Source organism: Musca domestica, unplaced genomic scaffold, assembly GCF_030504385.1.
Source record: "Musca domestica strain aabys unplaced genomic scaffold, Musca_domestica.polishedcontigs.V.1.1 2, whole genome shotgun sequence".
NCBI lineage: Eukaryota > Metazoa > Arthropoda > Insecta > Diptera > Muscidae > Musca > Musca domestica.
The window spans coordinates 1024677-1043876 of record NW_026712249.1 but is presented as its reverse complement, the minus strand read 5'-3'; the positions used below and the strand labels follow the sequence as shown (position 1 = coordinate 1043876).

General features: G+C 37.1%; 2 protein-coding genes and 1 pseudogene across 4 annotated transcripts; all 3 read left to right on the top strand.

Annotated features, from left to right (window-relative positions):
* Positions 1-1297: 1297 nt before the first annotated feature.
* On the top strand, positions 1298-9476 carry LOC131802134 (odorant receptor 94a-like). 3 transcript variants are annotated; one of them, XM_059121569.1, is made up of 6 exons: positions 1298-2233; positions 2309-2675; positions 2733-4303; positions 4371-4439; positions 4501-5405; positions 9338-9476. In XM_059121569.1, the coding sequence occupies exons 1-3, from the start codon at positions 1521-1523 to the stop codon at positions 2784-2786; spliced, it is 1134 nt and encodes a 377-aa protein (XP_058977552.1). In that variant the 5' UTR covers positions 1298-1520; the 3' UTR covers positions 2787-4303; positions 4371-4439; positions 4501-5405; positions 9338-9476. The 3 variants fall into 3 exon arrangements, with proteins under 3 accessions (XP_058977552.1, XP_058977553.1, XP_058977551.1); XM_059121570.1 differs by having other exon boundaries at positions 2733-4439; positions 4518-5405; XM_059121568.1 differs by having other exon boundaries at positions 2733-4439.
* Positions 7473-11203, top strand: LOC131802121 (uncharacterized). Its single transcript, XM_059121509.1, has 4 exons — positions 7473-7498; positions 9338-9623; positions 9675-10492; positions 10568-11203. Exons 1-3 carry the CDS (start codon positions 7473-7475, stop codon positions 10329-10331), a joined length of 969 nt encoding a protein of 322 aa, XP_058977492.1. The 3' UTR covers positions 10332-10492; positions 10568-11203.
* Positions 11204-11797: 594 nt separating this feature from the next.
* LOC131802133 (odorant receptor 94a-like) lies at positions 11798-13578 on the top strand (annotated as a pseudogene).
* Positions 13579-19200: the final 5622 nt, after the last annotated feature.

Here is a 19200-nt window from a genome sequence, read left to right as displayed (position 1 = left end):
CTGTGAAAAAGAGGAGGGTTTCTGGTGTTTAATTCGCATATTCTTATTTGCAATAAGTTCAAAATAAATATCACTTTCCAGAGATCGACCCTTGTAAGCCATCATCCACATCAAATATGCCTGATGAACCGCTTAACCAACGGCGAAACGCGACGCATAGTGGTGAGTGTCTGATAGTGGCTTTCCATTTCACTGCAAAATTTAGATCATTAAGCGCGTCTCGAGAGAGGAATGAACACAGAAATAGCTTCGACTAACGTGGAATATGGTGGTATTATACCAGACCACCGAAAAATTCGCTTGAATTTGAGCAAAAAGTGAAACTCGCTTGATTTGTAGTGGTGGCAATCTACACCTAAGAAAAAAATAAGAAAACCGTTTATCATTCTCTATTTTCCGATGTCGCTCGGATAGGAGTGGTGTTTTGCTGGAACTCGAACCCTTTCTACACATGCCGAGCACTCTTTCAGTTTTTGTCACAGTGTTGTTGCGTTGGCATTCATTCTCGCCAATCTGTGGCAACAATGCATTTGTGTTTGTTGTTTTTGTTCACCAACTCCATCGACCCATTAATTCAGTTGCCTTTTTTCTTTGATTTTGTACACGATTATCCCCACCCCATAGATCACAGCAACATCAAAACGGGTTTGCTGCTACACACTACTTTCCACTCGTTTTCACTCCTAGAGCAAACTCTTGCTCCCACTCTAATTTTTCAAGCAGAAGTGACTCGGGAGTGCTCTCGTATTAAACAAAGAAGTGAGGTGCAAACTCCCGCTCTATGATCACTCCTGCTCTGTATTATACTCTCCACCAAAACGTTTGTTTGCCACACGTCGATGTAGGACTCATAAAGTATAATTAAACAATAGTCTTTTAAGTTCTGGCGACCAGTTCTATGTCATTTTCACTTCGTATGCTCCCTTCTTATACGTGTGCAGCACCAGAATAACGGTTATGTATTCTGATGAATTTGGACATTTTCAAGACTAACCAATACTTCCATGTTACTCGCCCTCCCTCCTTATTTTTATTGTCATATTTCCAGTAAGCAATAAATAAATAGTTAAAGAAATTAACTTATTAATCTGGACGAAAATTGAAGCCAAGCTCAGAAAAGCCATCAGAATTCTAAAGATTGTTTTTATGCTACTGGTCTGTAAAAATTGTATATACACATTCCATTCTTCAGCTTTACTGTTCCGTCTGGAAAATAAAACGACTAACAATTAAATTTCTAATTTATTGACAAAAAATATTGAATTATTTCAAACAAGAACTTTCGCTACATTGTTGATGTAGTTACGGCATGCATATACGGTTTCATTCGAGCCATTGCATGGATCAACACTTGTTTTGGTCCGAACAAATCTAGTTTATTTAGTTATTATTGCACGCTTTTAGGCGCATAATTTTTTCAAAGATATGTGCTAAACTGAACATACCGACCACATATGCGAATGGCACGGGAGAGTATATAAGCCGTAGAATTTCCAATCAATTGCAGTGACTTCTCCACTATGTCGTTCGATACTTTGCAAAACTCAAGAGCTCTGCGAAGAATTCTCTCCTCTGTGGCCTTGTGGACAGAGGGTGAAGAACGCGGCTTGCCAGCCATTGTCGTCTCTCTACTCGTCCATGTGCCCTTGACATTCTCCTACACGATTCTTATGTGGATGGATGTGTACGGCAGTGTTGACCTAACACAGGCTACTGATGTCCTCTACATAGCTCTGACCGAGACTGCGCTGGTGGTGAAGATTTTAAGTCTGTTGTACCACAGAAAAATGGCCAGACGTATGTTTGACGAGTGGCAGAGTGGTGAGCAATTCCAACTGCAAAGCCCCCAGGAGATATGGATGTGGAAACACTCAGTCAGCTCATTCAGAATAGTGTCCTTTCTCTACATTGGATGCAGCTTTAGTTTCGTGGGCTGTGAATTTGTTGTTGTATTGTTTCTTAACGGCTACAAGCTGCCTTTTCCCTATTGGACACCGTTCAACTGGAACCAACCGATTTACTACTGGTTTGCCTATTTCTATGAGGTCTTGGCCATGCCACTGACGTGCATTTCGAACTGTACTCTGGACATGTGGCAGTGCTACATCATGCTGCACTTGGCCATTTGCTATCGGCTTATTGGCATGCGCTTGCATCAACTAAATAATAAACCATCCACCAACGTTACGCAGGTCATAGTTCGAATTGTACAGTTCGAGCAGAAAGTGAAAAGGTAACCCAACCGGCTCGTTCGTTACATATCCTTCCTGAAATTTAACATACCTCCCTCTCCTCTTCCGCTTTACAGCATGTCGAAGCAATGTGAACGCATAGTCTCCTACCCGATACTGGCCCAAATTCTGCTCAGTGTATTAATTCTGTGCTTCAGTCTTTATCGGCTGCAGAATGTCAGCTTCCTGGACGACCCCGGGAACTTCATATCTCTTGTCCAGTACGCCTTATGCATGACAATGCAGATCTTTCTACCCTGCTACTATGCCAACAAACTGACCGTGGAAACCTTGCGCCTCATGGACTGTGCCTACAATTGCAACTGGATGGAAATGTCAACGAGCGATAGACGCCTAATACTGCTCTACATGCAATATTTGAGTCGACCAGTCGTTTTCAGGGCGGGAAAATTCTTCGAAGTTGGATTGCCCGTATTCACGAAGGTAGGTCAAAACAGAAACCCTAGCAACAACATCTAGTCTATACAATTTCGTTTTCAGACGATGAACAACGCGTATAGTTTCTTTGCCTTGTTGCTCAACATGGACAAGTAAAGCAGCTCGACCCGTTCTGATTTCCAAAGGTTTGCGTCTGTGCTAAATGTACAACTGACAGCGGTGAAAAAAATAAATGTTACGCTTTAGATATAGCACCTTTATCGTAGAATTAAAAAATCACAAGTGTATTCGTTGATTATTAAAAAACACTTCAATTCAAACAAATGAATTTTTGAGAATCATCAAAACTGGGGGTTTGGAGAAACGAATAGCAGTGAAGTGTACTCAATATGTTACGATTAAATTCTGCAGTTCGGTATGAGGAACATTAAAAATCTACAAAAGAATCTATTTGAATAAAAGAGTAAAGTAATTGACTGACTGACGGATTCATCAACGCCCAGACAAAACAGCTGAAGCTAACATCTTGAAATTTTGAGTGAGGGTCACTCTTGGTCGGAAGATGTCAGATATGGCTGGGTTTTTGGAAATACCTACTAGAACGGTACGGCAAGTATAAAAAGGTACTAAATATGGTACCCTTTGTATTTGAGGAAGCTGTAGAGCAAGAACTCTTAAATTTGGAATGAGCTTCACTGATGGTGTGAGTGATTGATGTACCAAAGGGATTTTGGAAATTCGCATTACAATACAGAAATTTGGTACGATTTCGTATTATGTGAACGGTTAGAGCTAAAAACTTGATTAAATTTTGGGTAAACCGGTAGAGTTGGAAGCCTAAAATTTGCAAATGAGTACTACAAGAGTACAAAGGTAAAAAGGGTACACAATTTAGTATTGATCGTAGGGATAGTTAGATTTCTGAGTTTTGCTGTTTGGGAATTGGTGTGTTGTGTTGAGATATGCAGGTGGTATTGGAAATATGTGCTGTAGATGTGTGAAAGATATTAAATGGCAGTAAAATTTTAATTGTGGTCGATGTTCGTGTGTAGATTTGAGCTATGAAGTGGTTTTGGAATTACGTACGTACGTACAGAAAAAGTACTAAATTTGGTATTTGGGTAAGGAATTAAGTTGGAAGTCTAAAATTTGGAATTAGGATCATCTTTTGTGCGAATTGGTTGTTATATGGCGGGGAACTTGGAAATACCTACTAAAAAGTACGGAAATACCTAAAACAAAGTACGGAAATTACCAAATAGTATTAACATTGGTACCTGGGAAAGAAATAGAGCAAGAAATATGCGTACCAGAAGTACTAAAGTGCACTAAATTGTAATGGTCGTTTTCGAACACCCCTATTTTTTTTAGAAATGGCACAAAATCCAATTTTTTCCTTCAGCTGTTAAAAATAATATTCCAAAATATTTTGTCATATTAACTGCTTAGATTTTCTTAAATAACGTGCATTTAAATTTAACGTATTTTTTTGGTTTGCCAACTACAACTTTTACTTGTAACTAGTTCACCGTGAGGTCACCTAGCCAAATCATATGATTATGCTGATTTAGTACAACTAACTTCACCTTAAAATTGCGCTCATAGAAAAAATCATCAAAACTTCCTTTTCTAATTCAGCCTTTCTTGAGGTTACATCGTTTAATAAAACAAAGGTAATTCGGCTGAGAAGAAGTCCAACTCAAAATCTTTCTAGTTTTAAAACTACTTAAAAATTTTAAGAAATTCTTTCTGAATCTATATTATAAATTTCCATTGTCGAATCGCGCATAAAAATATTTTTGGGATATAGTAAGTATTTTTTCTTTTATGAAGTGAGAAAATGCCTTAGTGAATGTCCGATCCCTCACAGGATATTACTTACCATAGATCCTGTTTCGTGAAACACATGAGGCTGCAGAGGCGATTACGCCCTCATGACAGGATTCGATAATATTCGCCAAATTTAAACCTATCGTACGAATGGAACTGTAAATATTCCTAAATCCAACACCTTCATATGGAAACCTACCAACCAAGGCGTTCTTAAATCTAAGAAGATTTTGGTTCTAAACTAACAAGCTCATCATCCTCCGAACTTTCAGTTCCAAAGTGATACCCCTTTGTGTCAGAATGTCGAATTGAACATTACCACAAGAATTACTTAAATTCCCCTTAGCAACAACGACACACAGTGGTCAATCATTACAATTATTGTTCTTGGGTACCCTAAAGACAACAACAATGACGATCGATTAAAAACAACAACTGTAATAAGTCTACCGACGCCAGACAGTCTGAATTCGGGGTACTGAAACAGACGACAACAACAAAAGCCATATGTATGTTACGAATTCCCAAAATCAGTAAAGCGATCGCATAGCAAAAACCAAAACTGGCTTTACAATTTACATATGCATACGTCATCAATGTCAATGGAAGAATTGTCCTCCACCTGCTTGTGCATATTCCAGCATACCAAAGCGCAGCATCAGTTCCACATAATAGTACAATATTTTTATTGCCTTCAACTCATTAGTTGATTTCATTCGAACAGAGTGGACAGAAAATTCCGTGTAACACATCATATCATCAATATTAAAATTTAATAATCTCTTTAAATTTAAATAATCTCTTCCTATTAATGCATAGTTTATAAGTAATAATATTCCTCCATTGCCACATCATCAGTAAGGCAAAATACAATCTTATTACCCACTAACGTGCAGCAGAAAAAGGCCCTCTTCAGCAGCAGTGGATATGAAAAATCCGAATTTGGTGAGTGTTTGATTGGTATTATTTTTTTTTTTTTTTTGCCTTAGTGATTTTTATACAAAAATAATAATAATCTAGTAACAATCCAGAGTTGAAGTAATTGAAATATTTAGTGGATTTAGAACTGCGAATTTTGCTAGATTATAAAATTTTTGATAAATTATAAGTAAAACTAAATCTATATACATATTTTAATATCATAAACACTAAGATTGAAGTAGAAAAAAAATAAGTCAAAAGTGCGAGAAAAATCTTAATAATAGATAGCCTTTAAAGAGAAATGTGTTTGAAAGTTTTTATTTTTTTTTTTTTGAGCTTTTGGCTTTATTAAAATTGATTTTACTTAAAATTGCAAATATAAATGGAAATAGTGATGTTATCAGTTTTAACAACCAATTGTACTATGGATTTCTGAACGCTAAGTAAAATTTTTTGTGTCTAAAAACAATTTTCTTTTTAATAAACCCATGTATATTTATATGAAGTTATAAAAAAATGCCTTCCGAGTAAATTCATTTATGGGTGTTTCAGTGAAAGGTAATGGTCAGATGATAAATTAGTCTCTTTGTTTCAACTTTGATTTAGGGGTTCTTTCAATTTGATTGCCGGTAGAACCAATGGTAAGAAGGGTTGAGAGGCAAGGGCCTCATTACATCTCGAGGACCAATTTAAGAGGCCAGGTTTTCAAAGGATATATATATATATTTTCATTTTTTCATGTAAAGGGGGCAATTGTTGATTTGTTAGTCCATTAATTAAAATGTAGAGTTTAAAAAAATTAGGAGTCTATAATATTTTATTGTGTACTACCCTTTTTTTAGATTTTAGAGGAAGAGGACACGAACCCCCCCTTCGACTGTTTTGCTAGCCCTATTAATGGCTCCTAAAGCCCTATTCTTCTAGAATTCTTTGTAAAACTTTAACCTTGGAATAGGAGAAGTTTGACTTCTCGATTGGTACGTTACAAAATTTGGTACCATTTAGAATCAGCGATGCCAACTTAGTGCTTTTCGCGCTATTTATGGTGCTTTTTAGACCCCCCAAAACGCCAAAACAGTAGGCATAGCGCGAAACGAAAAAAAAGCACTGTACGTACGCTTTTCATCTTTTCTGTTGGTGCTTTTAGCGGGTTTTAGATTTTAAAATGTGGCAATGTTTATACATTCGAATATTTCGATAGTATCACATCTACAGGGTTGCCCATATTCGACGAACCTTTACCAGTCGAAAATTTTTCATATAAACGCTTAATGGTGTTCTTAGAAGGCGCACTTCTCACATTTTTTAATGCTTTAAAAGCACATTGATTTTTCACAATTGACTTCTTGTACATTTCAACTAATTCAGAGCGCTCGCGTGACGTGTATTGCTTCATGGTAAAAATCTGCTTGGACTGTCGCTTCAAACGCGATATGTCATTAAACGATGTGACATCTCTGTCAAAAGTTATGGCGTTGCCAGATGGGTCCGTCGAATATGGCCAACCCTGTACTCAACGCAAGTTCTTTACTGCAAATTCTTTACGTGTCTTTCATTCCTGTTATTGAAGTTCTTTTGTTTACATGTAACTCTTTTTTAATAAACCAAAATAAAACGAAGAATTTTGTGTATTATAAACCATGGTACAATGATATCAAGGTAGGGCTATGATACCATATGATTTCAATTTTTTTATTTTCTTGGCTTAATATGTCATCTTTATTTGTTTATGTATGTGTTTTCTTTTCAATAACAAAAAAATTGTTCAAAAAACATTCAAATTCGGATGTTTTCAAAATGTTTATTTCATCGTATGCATCGACAAAATCTAAAGTTTTTGTAGCAAAATAATCCTTTAGAGATATATAGAACCTGGTTTTGAAAAGAAGTGCTGACTTTTCATTCAGTTTTCGCGGTTTTCAATTATTTATTCAAAGTAAATGCAACAAGTTGTTTGATTTTTTTATTGTTTTCATAGTAATTCTGACATTACAAGCCAAACAGGTAGACCTCCATACTTGCAATTTTTTCAAAGTTGACCTACCTTCTCTTCATTGTACCATGTTATAAACCAATTGAAGGAAAAGTGAAATGAACGAGAAACAAGTTAAAAAGCAGTAAGTTCGACCGGGTCGAACTTAGAATACCCTCCACCATTTGGAACGAATTTGGAAATTTTCAAAAAATAAAATCCTTAATAAATTCTGTATAAATTTTATAAATACCGAATATAGCCGTTTTACTGGGGTCTATACGACGTGGACCTACATAGGCATTGTTTGTCATAAGCCATTATCATATTCAAAGTAGCTAAAATCGTCAAAATATCGTTATAGGGAGGTTCCGTTATATCGGAGCTGTGCGAAGACCTGGAACTGCATAGACAATTTTCTGTCACATACTGTAGATCCCATTACGAATTATAATTCTAATACGTAATTTGAAACAATTCCGGTTAATAATGTCGCTAAAATCATCAAAATACCGAATATTCGGGAGGTACCGTTATATGAAGACGTGGACCTACATGGCCCATTTACGAACTTAACCTGCCTACTGAAAAAATAAACATGTGTGCAAAATTTTAGCCTTCTATCTCACTTCGTTCGAAAGATTACAACAGACAGACGGACATCGCTAATTTGACTTAGAATTTTACGCTGATCAACGATATATATACTTTTTTGGGTCTGACATGAGTACTTCGAGGAGTTACAAACGGAATGACAAAGTTAATATACCATCCATAGTATGGTGGAAGGTATAAAAAAGGTGAGTTCATACATAGCTGCTTTGTTGTACGAGTTTATAGAACTTCAACGGCATTTGAAGCTATGGGTTTTATGGGTGAACATATTTGTTTGTAAAAATGTATAATATTAAGTTTTAACCACATGTTAAAACTTCCTAATATATCATATTTTTTAAAAATATGTATGCACTTATATGCATGAAATATTTATATAATATACGATCTCAATTTTTGAATAAAACAGCATTTAGTTAAAAATAGTGATTTATTGACAATTTTGCCGTTTTGGTTAGAAAAAATACATAGCGCTTTTTACGCTATTTTAAGGAAAGTTTTCACGCCATTTACGCTTTTCTGGTTTTTAATTACGCTTTTAGCTCTCAAAATGTTGGCAACACTGTTTAGAATTATATAAACGGATAGAGAAAGAACCTTGAAATTTGATATGAGAATCAAGTCTGAAAAATAGTGTTGATTTAAGGAGGTGATTTTGTTATATTCGGGATAGTTGGGAGGAGGCATCCAATTTATAACTTGTTATTAATAAATTGTGGTCATTTATTTAATGCATTCTATTTGGGGTAAGAAATTACCTTAACACAAATTCAGTTAATATGAATACCTTATTCCGCATACGAAGTAGAGGGCACTTGCTAGCATGTAATTGTATGAAGAGCGCAAGGAGTACAATTGTTTTATAATCAAATCGACTCTGTTATATATTATAGCTATCTTCACATAGCTCGATCAATATACATATTTAGTGCATAATAAACGTAAAATTGGATAATTATATATGAGGTAAATATATATAAATCGGGCCAGATTTCAACAGAATTTCTATTAGCAATCAACGAACAGTTGGGTAGTAGACTTAGTAAATTTAACTCTATTGTTTTTTTGATTGTCTTTAAATTTCAAATCAATATTCTCCATTTTGACAACAGTCTTAGTTGTCAGATGGGCTTACTGGCCTTGGATCGGCCAAGAAGACTACTATTGACAACAACTTGACAGGAAACTTAATGTTTTTACACAAATTGTGACTAGTATTCCTTTGAATTTAAATCACAATTATGTCTTTTGACTGCGAACTAAGTTCGTGTCAGATGGACCTACTGGCCGACCTTGGAGAGACCATTGGCCGAATTAACATTTATCGACCGACACAATGATTTTTAAATGTTTCTAACTAAATTCTGAGATTTTTCATATGCCTATTGGCAACGGCATGCCTGGCCGACAACTCCAAAGAGAAGCCCGAACTGAATCCCGTTCTGAGTGCCCTCATCAATGAGGATGTCATGAAGAGCATTGAGGCCAAGAGGGCTATTGAAGAAGCCGAACTGGAGATTGTCAAGTCCGAAATAGGTGCCCAAGAGGCCAAAATGAAGGCTGAAGCCGAGCAAAGTACCGAAGTGCCTCTGGCCGTTCTGAAAGCAATGGCGCCCAGCAAGAAGGCTGCACTCGACACAGACGATGAGATCAATGTCGGTTTCGTCGACCAAGCGATTGCCGGTTCGGAAAATTACTAAAAGTAGCGAATCGAAATCAAAAAGGGTCCCAACGGTCAGGAGAAGGACAAGGGGGAGGAGGAGGCTGAATCACGAGGCAAGTCACGCTACACCAACATTGAACGTAGCACCGCCGCCACCCCCAGTGACAACAGCCTGGTGTCCGGCAAGGCCAAGGGTCGCTCATCCAATGTCGAGGAGAGCATCGAGACCGAACGTCTGCCACACAACACCCGCTTCCCCAGCCGTGGCAAGGCTGCTGATGTGGCCCCAACACCCGCCATCGACTCAGTTGACTCTGCTGCCGAGAAGAAGAAAATCAGCGTCAAACGTCCCAGCCTAGAATTGGTGGACACTGAAACCTTCAACACGGACGAGAAACAAGCCAAGGACTCTCGCAACGCGGACGACACCAAGATCGCCATTGCCATCGAACAGGAAATGGCCGCAGCTCAAGCTACAAAGGATGCTGAAGAAGCCGAGTCTGCCAAGACGAAATCCGAAGATGACGAGGCTATGATGGGCGACAACGAGGACATCGAACAAACCACCCCCGCCATGGAGAAGGCAGCATTCGATCTGTACGCCATTTTGGCCAATGAGAACAACAACATGGAAATGACCACAGACTCCGACATGGACATGCATGTGACCACAACAATGCCCGACACCACAGATATGTAAGGCGAAGAGATGATGACCACCATGGCCGAAGAGGAGCCCAGCACGCATAGGTGGTGCCCACCCCAAGACTGATGCTCTCAAGCCAAAGGCAGCTCCTGCTCCACCACGCAAAGTCAATCCATTGCTTGCCAAGAAGCGTGTGCTAAGCACAACAACGACAGGTAAATTCCGAACCATTTCATTCAAATTTATTGACATTGACGCCATATCCCCACCCCGGTCCACTCTTTTTGTAGAAGCAACAGCTGAAGATGATGCTGCATCGTCGGAAGATGGCGACTCCAATGAGGAACATGCTGCTGCCGATGCCAATGAGGAGCAGAAAGAAGAGGCTCCCGCAGAACCAGAAACCACAACAAAACAGCAGCCACGCGGTCTGGGTCTCCTGGGCCAGAGAAGGCCCCTGCGAAAGCATGGCACCCTATTGTAAATAATCTCACGCTCACCCTGAGCACCCAAAACCACTACTAAATGCTCATGCCTGTCTTAAATACTTTTACTCTTACTTTGTATGTATGTATGTATGTATTTTTATATTATTAATTATGCCTCCACCTCCGTCACGCCCATCCCCTCCCTTGCCTCTATTAAGCCACCACTCACGTCTCGAGTGTGCCAATGATCCATGGTGATGTCTGTGGCCAGTGCTCGATTCTCCGCCTTTCCGAACTAAATGTTTGAATATTTTATTACGTTAAGTCGCTTAAATTAGGTACGAAATATGAATCCCTAAATTGTCCTTTGTACGTTTTCGATATGCCACGTTATGCGAGTGGGCGCGGACAATCCGCGGTGCACTTGTCTTGTAAAAAGTTTGTTATAAAATTTATTTTGATTAATAAAAAATAAAAACTAAAATACACAAATTAAAATGATGGTTGGGTAACGTAATTGGTAGATTGGAGGGGCGTTTTAAGGACTTGCAGGAGACCACTTATTATTATGTAAACCTGCCAGCCAGCCAGCCAGTGCTCAAATCACAGCATGATGGCTTTTTAATTATTGCTACTGTTGTTCTCATAAAGTATAATTAAACAATAGTCTTTTAAGTTCTGGCGACCAGTTCTATGTCATTTTCACTTCGTATGCTCCCTTCTTATACGTGTGCAGCACCAGAATAACGGTTATGTATTCTGATGAATTTGGACATTTTCAAGACTAACCAATACTTCCATGTTACTCGCCCTCCCTCCTTATTTTTATTGTCATATTTCCAGTAAGCAATAAATAAATAGTTAAAGAAATTAACTTATTAATCTGGACGAAAATTGAAGCCAAGCTCAGAAAAGCCATCAGAATTCTAAAGATTGTTTTTATGCTACTGGTCTGTAAAAATTGTATATACACATTCCATTCTTCAGCTTTACTGTTCCGTCTGGAAAATAAAACGACTAACAATTAAATTTCTAATTTATTGACAAAAAATATTGAATTATTTCAAACAAGAACTTTCGCTACATTGTTGATGTAGTTACGGCATGCATATACGGTTTCATTCGAGCCATTGCATGGATCAACACTTGTTTTGGTCCGAACAAATCTAGTTTATTTAGTTATTATTGCACGCTTTTAGGCGCATAATTTTTTCAAAGATATGTGCTAAACTGAACATACCGACCACATATGCGAATGGCACGGGAGAGTATATAAGCCGTAGAATTTCCAATCAATTGCAGTGACTTCTCCACTATGTCGTTCGATACTTTGCAAAACTCAAGAGCTCTGCGAAGAATTCTCTCCTCTGTGGCCTTGTGGACAGAGGGTGAAGAACGCGGCTTGCCAGCCATTGTCGTCTCTCTACTCGTCCATGTGCCCTTGACATTCTCCTACACGATTCTTATGTGGATGGATGTGTACGGCAGTGTTGACCTAACACAGGCTACTGATGTCCTCTACATAGCTCTGACCGAGACTGCGCTGGTGGTGAAGATTTTAAGTCTGTTGTACCACAGAAAAATGGCCAGACGTATGTTTGACGAGTGGTGAGCAATTCCAACTGCAAAGCCCCCAGGAGATATGGATGTGGAAACACTCAGTCAGCTCATTCAGAATAGTGTCCTTTCTCTACATTGGATGCAGCTTTAGTTTCGTGGGCTGTGAATTTGTTGTTGTATTGTTTCTTAACGGCTACAAGCTGCCTTTTCCCTATTGGACACCGTTCAACTGGAACCAACCGATTTACTACTGGTTTGCCTATTTCTATGAGGTCTTGGCCATGCCACTGACGTGCATTTCGAACTGTACTCTGGACATGTGGCAGTGCTACATCATGCTGCACTTGGCCATTTGCTATCGGCTTATTGGCATGCGCTTGCATCAACTAAATAATAAACCATCCACCAACGTTACGCAGGCCATAGTTCGAATTGTACAGTTCGAGCAGAAAGTGAAAAGGTAACCCAACCGGCTCGTTCGTTACATATCTTTCCTGAAATTTAACATACCTCCCTCTCCTCTTCCGCTTTACAGCATGTCGAAGCAATGCGAACGCATAGTCTCCTACCCGATACTGGCCCAAATTCTGCTCAGTGTATTAATTCTGTGCTTCAGTCTTTATCGGCTGCAGAATGTCAGCTTCCTGGACGACCCCGGGAACTTCATATCTCTTGTCCAGTACGCCTTATGCATGACAATGCAGATCTTTCTACCCTGCTACTATGCCAACAAACTGACCGTGGAATCCTTGCGCCTCATGGACTGTGCCTACAATTGCAACTGGATGGAAATGTCAACGGGCGATAGACGCCTGATACTGCTCTACATGCAATATTTGAATCGACCAGTCGTTTTCAGGGCGGGCAAATTCTTCAATGTTGGTTTGCCCGTATTCACGAAGGTAGGTCAAAACAGAAACCCTAGCAACAACATCTAGTCTATACAATTTCGTTTTCAGACGATGAACAACGCGTATAGTTTCTTTGCCTTGTTGCTCAACATGGACAAGTAAAGCAGCTCGACCCGTTCTGATTTCCAAAGGTTTGCTTGCGTCTGTGCTAAATGTACAACTGACAGCTGTGGTAAAAAATAAATGTAACGCTTTTACGTATAGTACCTTCATCGGAGAATTAAAAAATCACAAGTGTATCCATTAATTATTAAAAAAGCACCTCAATCCAAACAAATTAATTTTTGAGAATTATCAAAACTGAGGGTTTGAAGAAACGAATAGCACTGTAGTGTACTCAATATGTTACGATTGAATTCTGCAGTTCGTTGTGAGGAACATTAAAAATCTAAAATACAGTATGTAATTGTATGAAGAGCGCGAGGAGTACAATTGTTTTATAATGTAGTAAAGAGGTAGAAGGAAAATTCAGAATTGTTTTCTAAGCTGAACTTGTACGAATTCGTTCTATAAATGTACGAAAAGTACTAAACAAAATATTAAATATAGTACAAACGAATAGATATATGTTGTCAATGGTTATAGGTATTCTACAAAAATGGAGAAATCTTTAAAAAACGAGTATCGGAGATTGTTTTTCGATAATCAAAACGAAATGATAAAAAATGATCAAAATATATGAAATATATGGAGGGTAAAGGGAAAGCAACGATAACTTTCATGGGAAAGAAGGGAGCTATATAATGGCATGTTGACGTTAGAACTTTTTGCAGGGTTAACCTACTTCAAGAGGATTTATTTGAAGTATAAGTAATGGATATGACAATTTTAATCCAAATCCAGTGGGTTAACCCATTTATATGTAAACGTACTGTAAGACAAACAACGTTTTTTTCTCATTTCAGAATGGAGGCGTAAAAAAAGTTGCAAGAATTCAATAGTAGTGTTGTATTAGTGGAGGAGATGCAGAAGCTCAAATGAGGGGAAAAGAAAGCGTCTAGGTATCCAGGCAACGGGAGGCAGTAACAACTGGGATGGCCATCAAGAATGAAATGTGTAAAATAATTAAAAAGTAAATTTTTTTTACCATTTTTACCCCCTGGTAAACATTACCATCGTTCTCCACTAATAAACAAACGTTGTTTTTATAAAAACAACAACAATAAAGGGATTAAGCCTGACAATTTTGCAACAAAATACTATGGTATCCCGAACAAACAAGCCAACACTGTTCTATTAATAGACAAGGCACAGTCGACGAAGGGGTTTTTGTTGTAACAAACAAAACCAACTTGCGGTTGTAAGATTTAGAAGACTTTCCAAAAGAATTTGGTTCCTCTTCTATTGAGCATACGATCTCGTCACTTGGGTAAAAAATGTTTTTTGTCATAGAAGTTATTTTTAAAATAACTTCTGGGGAGAATATCCCAGACAAAAAAACAAGGAATCTGATGAGGATTGATGGCTCTTTCCGAAACCTAGGTATTCCCAGCCTTACCCCCTGGTAAATATTACCATTTATAAAAACAACAATAAAGGGATTAAGCCTGACCATTTTGCAACAACAAAATATTTTGTACCATTTCAAAAATAAAATTAATATAATATTGTTTAGTGTTTTCTCAAGATTTTCTCAACTTTAAGGCTTAAGTTCTTAAGCTTTATGTAATACTAGCTGGCCCGGTCCGCTTTGCCGGCCCGTAGTTTTTGTCTATTATGCATATTTGTCAAAGCATAATAATTCACAGATATGACTGTTATAAGTGTTCACGTACTGGTCGATTATTTTTTTTTTATTTTTAGTAAAATGAGCAGTAATTTGGAATTTACCGTATTTAGTACACCTCATAATTGAGGGCTGAATGATTTAAGAATATATGATCGATATTATGACCTGCAAAAGCGATTTAAGGTATCTTGAATGTTCGGGAAGAATTTCTGGAAGGATAGAAATGCTTTTCTTACTAAAAGTCCCATTCGCTCTACTATTTTGCACCCTTTATATTTGGTATTTTACTGATTGTACTCCCAAAAAATTTTGCATTTTCAGCTCTCATTGGACGGATTATTGTCAAATGAAAGAAGTAGATCCACGCTTTGAAATGAGCCCCATTAGTCTTTTTCGGTCTTTGTTTGTTTAAATGTGTGTGCATCTTCCAGCTGAAGCACGATGTAGGCCCTGGAGTTGAAAGGTAGATGTCACTTAACATCGTATTTCGCACTTATTTCATTTTTTTTTGGTGAAAAATTGTATATAGTGAAAAAGTATTCTTTATGTTTGTTCATAAAAATCCACTGAATTCAATATAATAAAACAAATTAAAAAAAATCACAAAAGAAGAATAACAAATTGAAAAAAAAATCAAATTCAACTTGTTCGCTGTTTTTTTACAGCAAATGTTTAAAGATCCTTACAAAGTTTGAAAATAGAATGTATTATTATTATAAAATTCGATTCCATAGAAATGTTTTTTTTTTTTCGATTTTTTCCCTATTTGTGGATTTTTGCAATGAGATCTCTTTTTTCGTGACTTTTTAGCGATTTTGAAAAAGTAATTAACTTTTAACTTTGGTGTGACCGCGTTAAATTATTTCGATATAATCTATTCCGTTTCGCCACCACATAATTCGGTACTACAATTCCATGTAACCCGCCTTCAATTTCTGTTCTCAAGAAATAAAGTCAATTAAATAAATTGGTTTTAATATTCGAATTCAAAAATAAAAAATATAAAAAACACTACAAATGTACATTAGAAAAAGTAAGTCAAAATGAAAAAAAAATCATACAAAAGAAAAACATTACTATTGTACATTTCAAAAGTCAAAATGAAAATGTTAATATATCACATTTTTACGCCATTTTTTTGGATTTTATCATTTTCGGCCAGGAGACAATTCCGAGTTTGTATGAACCGTTAAAATCAGTCCAGCGGTTCTTAAGTTATAAGCGTAGTAACTAACACAATTTTCTTTCTTTATAGATGATATATTTAGATTAAAAAGTAGGCGTGGTTAGTTCCTCAGCCCCCAAATAAATACTTAGGGTTGGATGGGAAGTCAACAGTATCTCTTGTAATAATTTTCAACCCGATATCTTCATTATTTTGGCATATATAAGGATTTTAGATAAATCGAAATAGTGGGCGTGGTCAATATTTTTTTCTTTAAAAACCTAACTCGGGGTATGACGAACGTTTGTACAAAAAATTATGCAAATCGCTAGAGCCGTTCTCAACTGATTCCGTTACCAACAAACAACAATTGATTTTTATACATATAGATTATTCTCAAGCCATTTTGGTATGTTGGATACATACAGTGAGAAATATTTCGTTAATTTAATTCTGTATTTTTATACCCTCCACCATACTATGGAGGGTATATTCATTTTGTCATTCCGTTTGTAACTCCTCGAAATACTCATGTCAGACCCAACAAAGTATATATATTCTTGATCAGCGTAAAATTCTAAGGCGATTTAGCCATGTCCGTCTGTCTGTCTGTGTGTCTGTCTGTCTGTCTGTCTGTCCGTCTGTCTGTCTGTCTGTCTGTTGTAATCACGCTATCTTTCGAACAAATTGAGATAGAAGGCTAAAATTTTGCACACATGTATATTTTGCCAGTAGGCAGGTTAAGTTCGAAAATGGGCCATGTAGGTCCAAGTTATCATATAGCCCCCATATAATGGTACCTCCCGATATTTGGTATTTTGATGATTTTAGCGACATTATTCATCGGAATTGTTTCAAATTTGGCATTTGAAGTTCGTAATGGATACTACATCGTAAGCCAAAAAATGAGCCATGTAGGTCCACGTATTCATATAGTCCCCATATAACGGTACCCGCCGATATTCGGCATTTTAATGATTTTAGCGACATTGTTTACCGGAATCGTTTCAAATTTGGTATTTGAAGTTTGTAATGGATACTAAATCCTAAGTCAAAAAATGAGCCATGTAGGTCCACGTCTTCGTATAGCCCCCATATAAGGGTACCCCCCGATTTTCGGTATTTTGATGATTTAAACGACATTATTTAGCGAAATCGTTCCAAATTTGGTATTTGAAGTTCGTAATGGATACTACGGCCTAAGACAGAAAATTTTCTGTGCAGGTCCACATCTTCATATAGCCCCATATACCGTACCCCCCGATATTCGGTATTTTGATGATTTTAGGGACATTATTTATTGTTTCAAATTTCGCATGTGAAGTTCTTAATGGATACTTCAGCCCATGCCAGAAAATTGTCTGTGCAGGTCCACGTTTTCGAATAGCCCCCATATAACGGTACCCCCCATATTCGGTATTTTAATGATTTTAACTTCATTAAAAACAGATTTTTCTTCAAGTTTCACATTTAAATTATTGTAACAACTTATGACAAAATATGCCTATGCAGGCCCACGTCGTCGTATAAGCACTCGGTATTCTTAAGATTTTAACAGAATTTTTAACGGATTTTATTTTTTGGAAATTGCCAAATTTGTACCAAATGGTGGAGGGTATTAAAAGTTCGGCCCGGCCGAACTTACAGCTTTTTTACTTGTTTATATTTATATCTGTTTTCATAACCACTCGCCAAAAATCATATTTGGATCAAAAAAATGGCTGATATATTTGAAGAATTTAATAAGATATAATTTATTTTGGAAGAAAATTGATAACACGAATGACGTTAAAAAATATTTAAGGGGCCATTTTTCAAAAAGTTTTATTAAATTACAGACAGTAGCTATGTGTATTGAGATAATGGTTTAAGGAAAAATATATATAAGTAGCCCGCCAAAAAACAGTCATTTTTATAGATATCAGTATCGAAATGGACCTGAAAATATCTTTTATGTGAGCTAATCGAAACACACAAATAGTCCATGTTCGATCCTTGTCACATCTTTTTCTGAGATCAAAATTAAATATTCAAAAGTGCCGAAGTGTGTATTCGATATAACTCAAACATTCCACCGATAAATCTATAAAGTTCTATGCAACAAATATAAGGAGTTCCCTCCCCATCGGCTACTCGAAAAAATTTAAATATTCTACCAAAACCATTTTGACAGAAAATTTAACACAGATATCTCAAGGGACTCTCTCTGCCTAGCCTCGATGTAAAGTTTGCGCTTTGAAACTTCGTATTTGAAAAGCGAGACCTCCGAATATGTAAGTGGGGATTCTGTTCAGGTTGTATGTAACAAAAATTCGAAGAAGACATTTGCTATGAGATATGTTGCGATAGATTTCTTTTTGGGCCCTGTTGCTCATGAGCAGAACCCAATATGATTTTTGCAGCGACTATTGCTCATATTTGGAATGACATTTCGTCGGTCAACGTCGAATAGGATTCTTTGTGGAATGTATGGTCTCTCTATCTAGATACTTTGTATATCTATTTCTATTTTTCTGGAGGGGTAATACCGCAAATAAGGTTTTCGGTATCAAATATTATATGTATGTGACCACTTATTTATGGGGAAGTAATAGTGGAAAGTGTGGGAAGTGTTACAAACAGTTATTCCGATGAGGAACTTCTTGGCTGTATCAATTAACTCATACCCTCTGAAGCCATAAGGCTGAGAAGATTCTAGACACGGTGCTTCTAATTTGTTTTAATGTGATTGACAATTATTTTACCTCTCTAATGATGTACATATTCCATTATTCGGTAACGGCTCCCATAGCCACAAAATCAGTTCAAAATCAGAGCTATTTGTTTGGCGTGTCCGATTAATTTATGGTAAATACTTCATACATATACCCGAGTTTTAAATATGATCAGTGGCTCCAACGAAATCCCTACGATGTTCAGGTTAAATGTGCAGTATCACATCCAATACCTTAAATACTATGTTAAATCGAATAACCTCCTCAATATGGTAAGACTTGTCGATGGCGTTATTTGGCGGGGTTGCAGGAGACATTGCGTTTGGGGAATGTTGCTGAAATCTGGCATGTGGAACTCCTCGTGGATGAGGAATGATTTCAGGTGTCTGCGGTGGTAGAACAAGGATGTCAGTCTT

Bases quoted from the DNA above. Each gene is read 5' to 3' on its own strand.
- LOC131802134 (XM_059121569.1), top strand. From the start codon at position 1,521: ATGTCGTTCGATACTTTGCAAAACTCAAGAGCTCTGCGAAGAATTCTC. The intron at 2,234-2,308 runs GTAACCCAACCG...TCCGCTTTACAG, and splicing joins TTCGAGCAGAAAGTGAAAAG to CATGTCGAAGCAATGTGAAC. The intron at 2,676-2,732 runs GTAGGTCAAAAC...TTTCGTTTTCAG, and splicing joins GATTGCCCGTATTCACGAAG to ACGATGAACAACGCGTATAG.
- LOC131802121 (XM_059121509.1), top strand. From the start codon at position 7,473: ATGAACGAGAAACAAGTTAAAAAGCA. The intron at 7,499-9,337 runs GTAAGTTCGACC...CTAAATTCTGAG, and splicing joins GAGAAACAAGTTAAAAAGCA to ATTTTTCATATGCCTATTGG. The intron at 9,624-9,674 runs GTCGGTTTCGTC...TACTAAAAGTAG, and splicing joins ACACAGACGATGAGATCAAT to CGAATCGAAATCAAAAAGGG.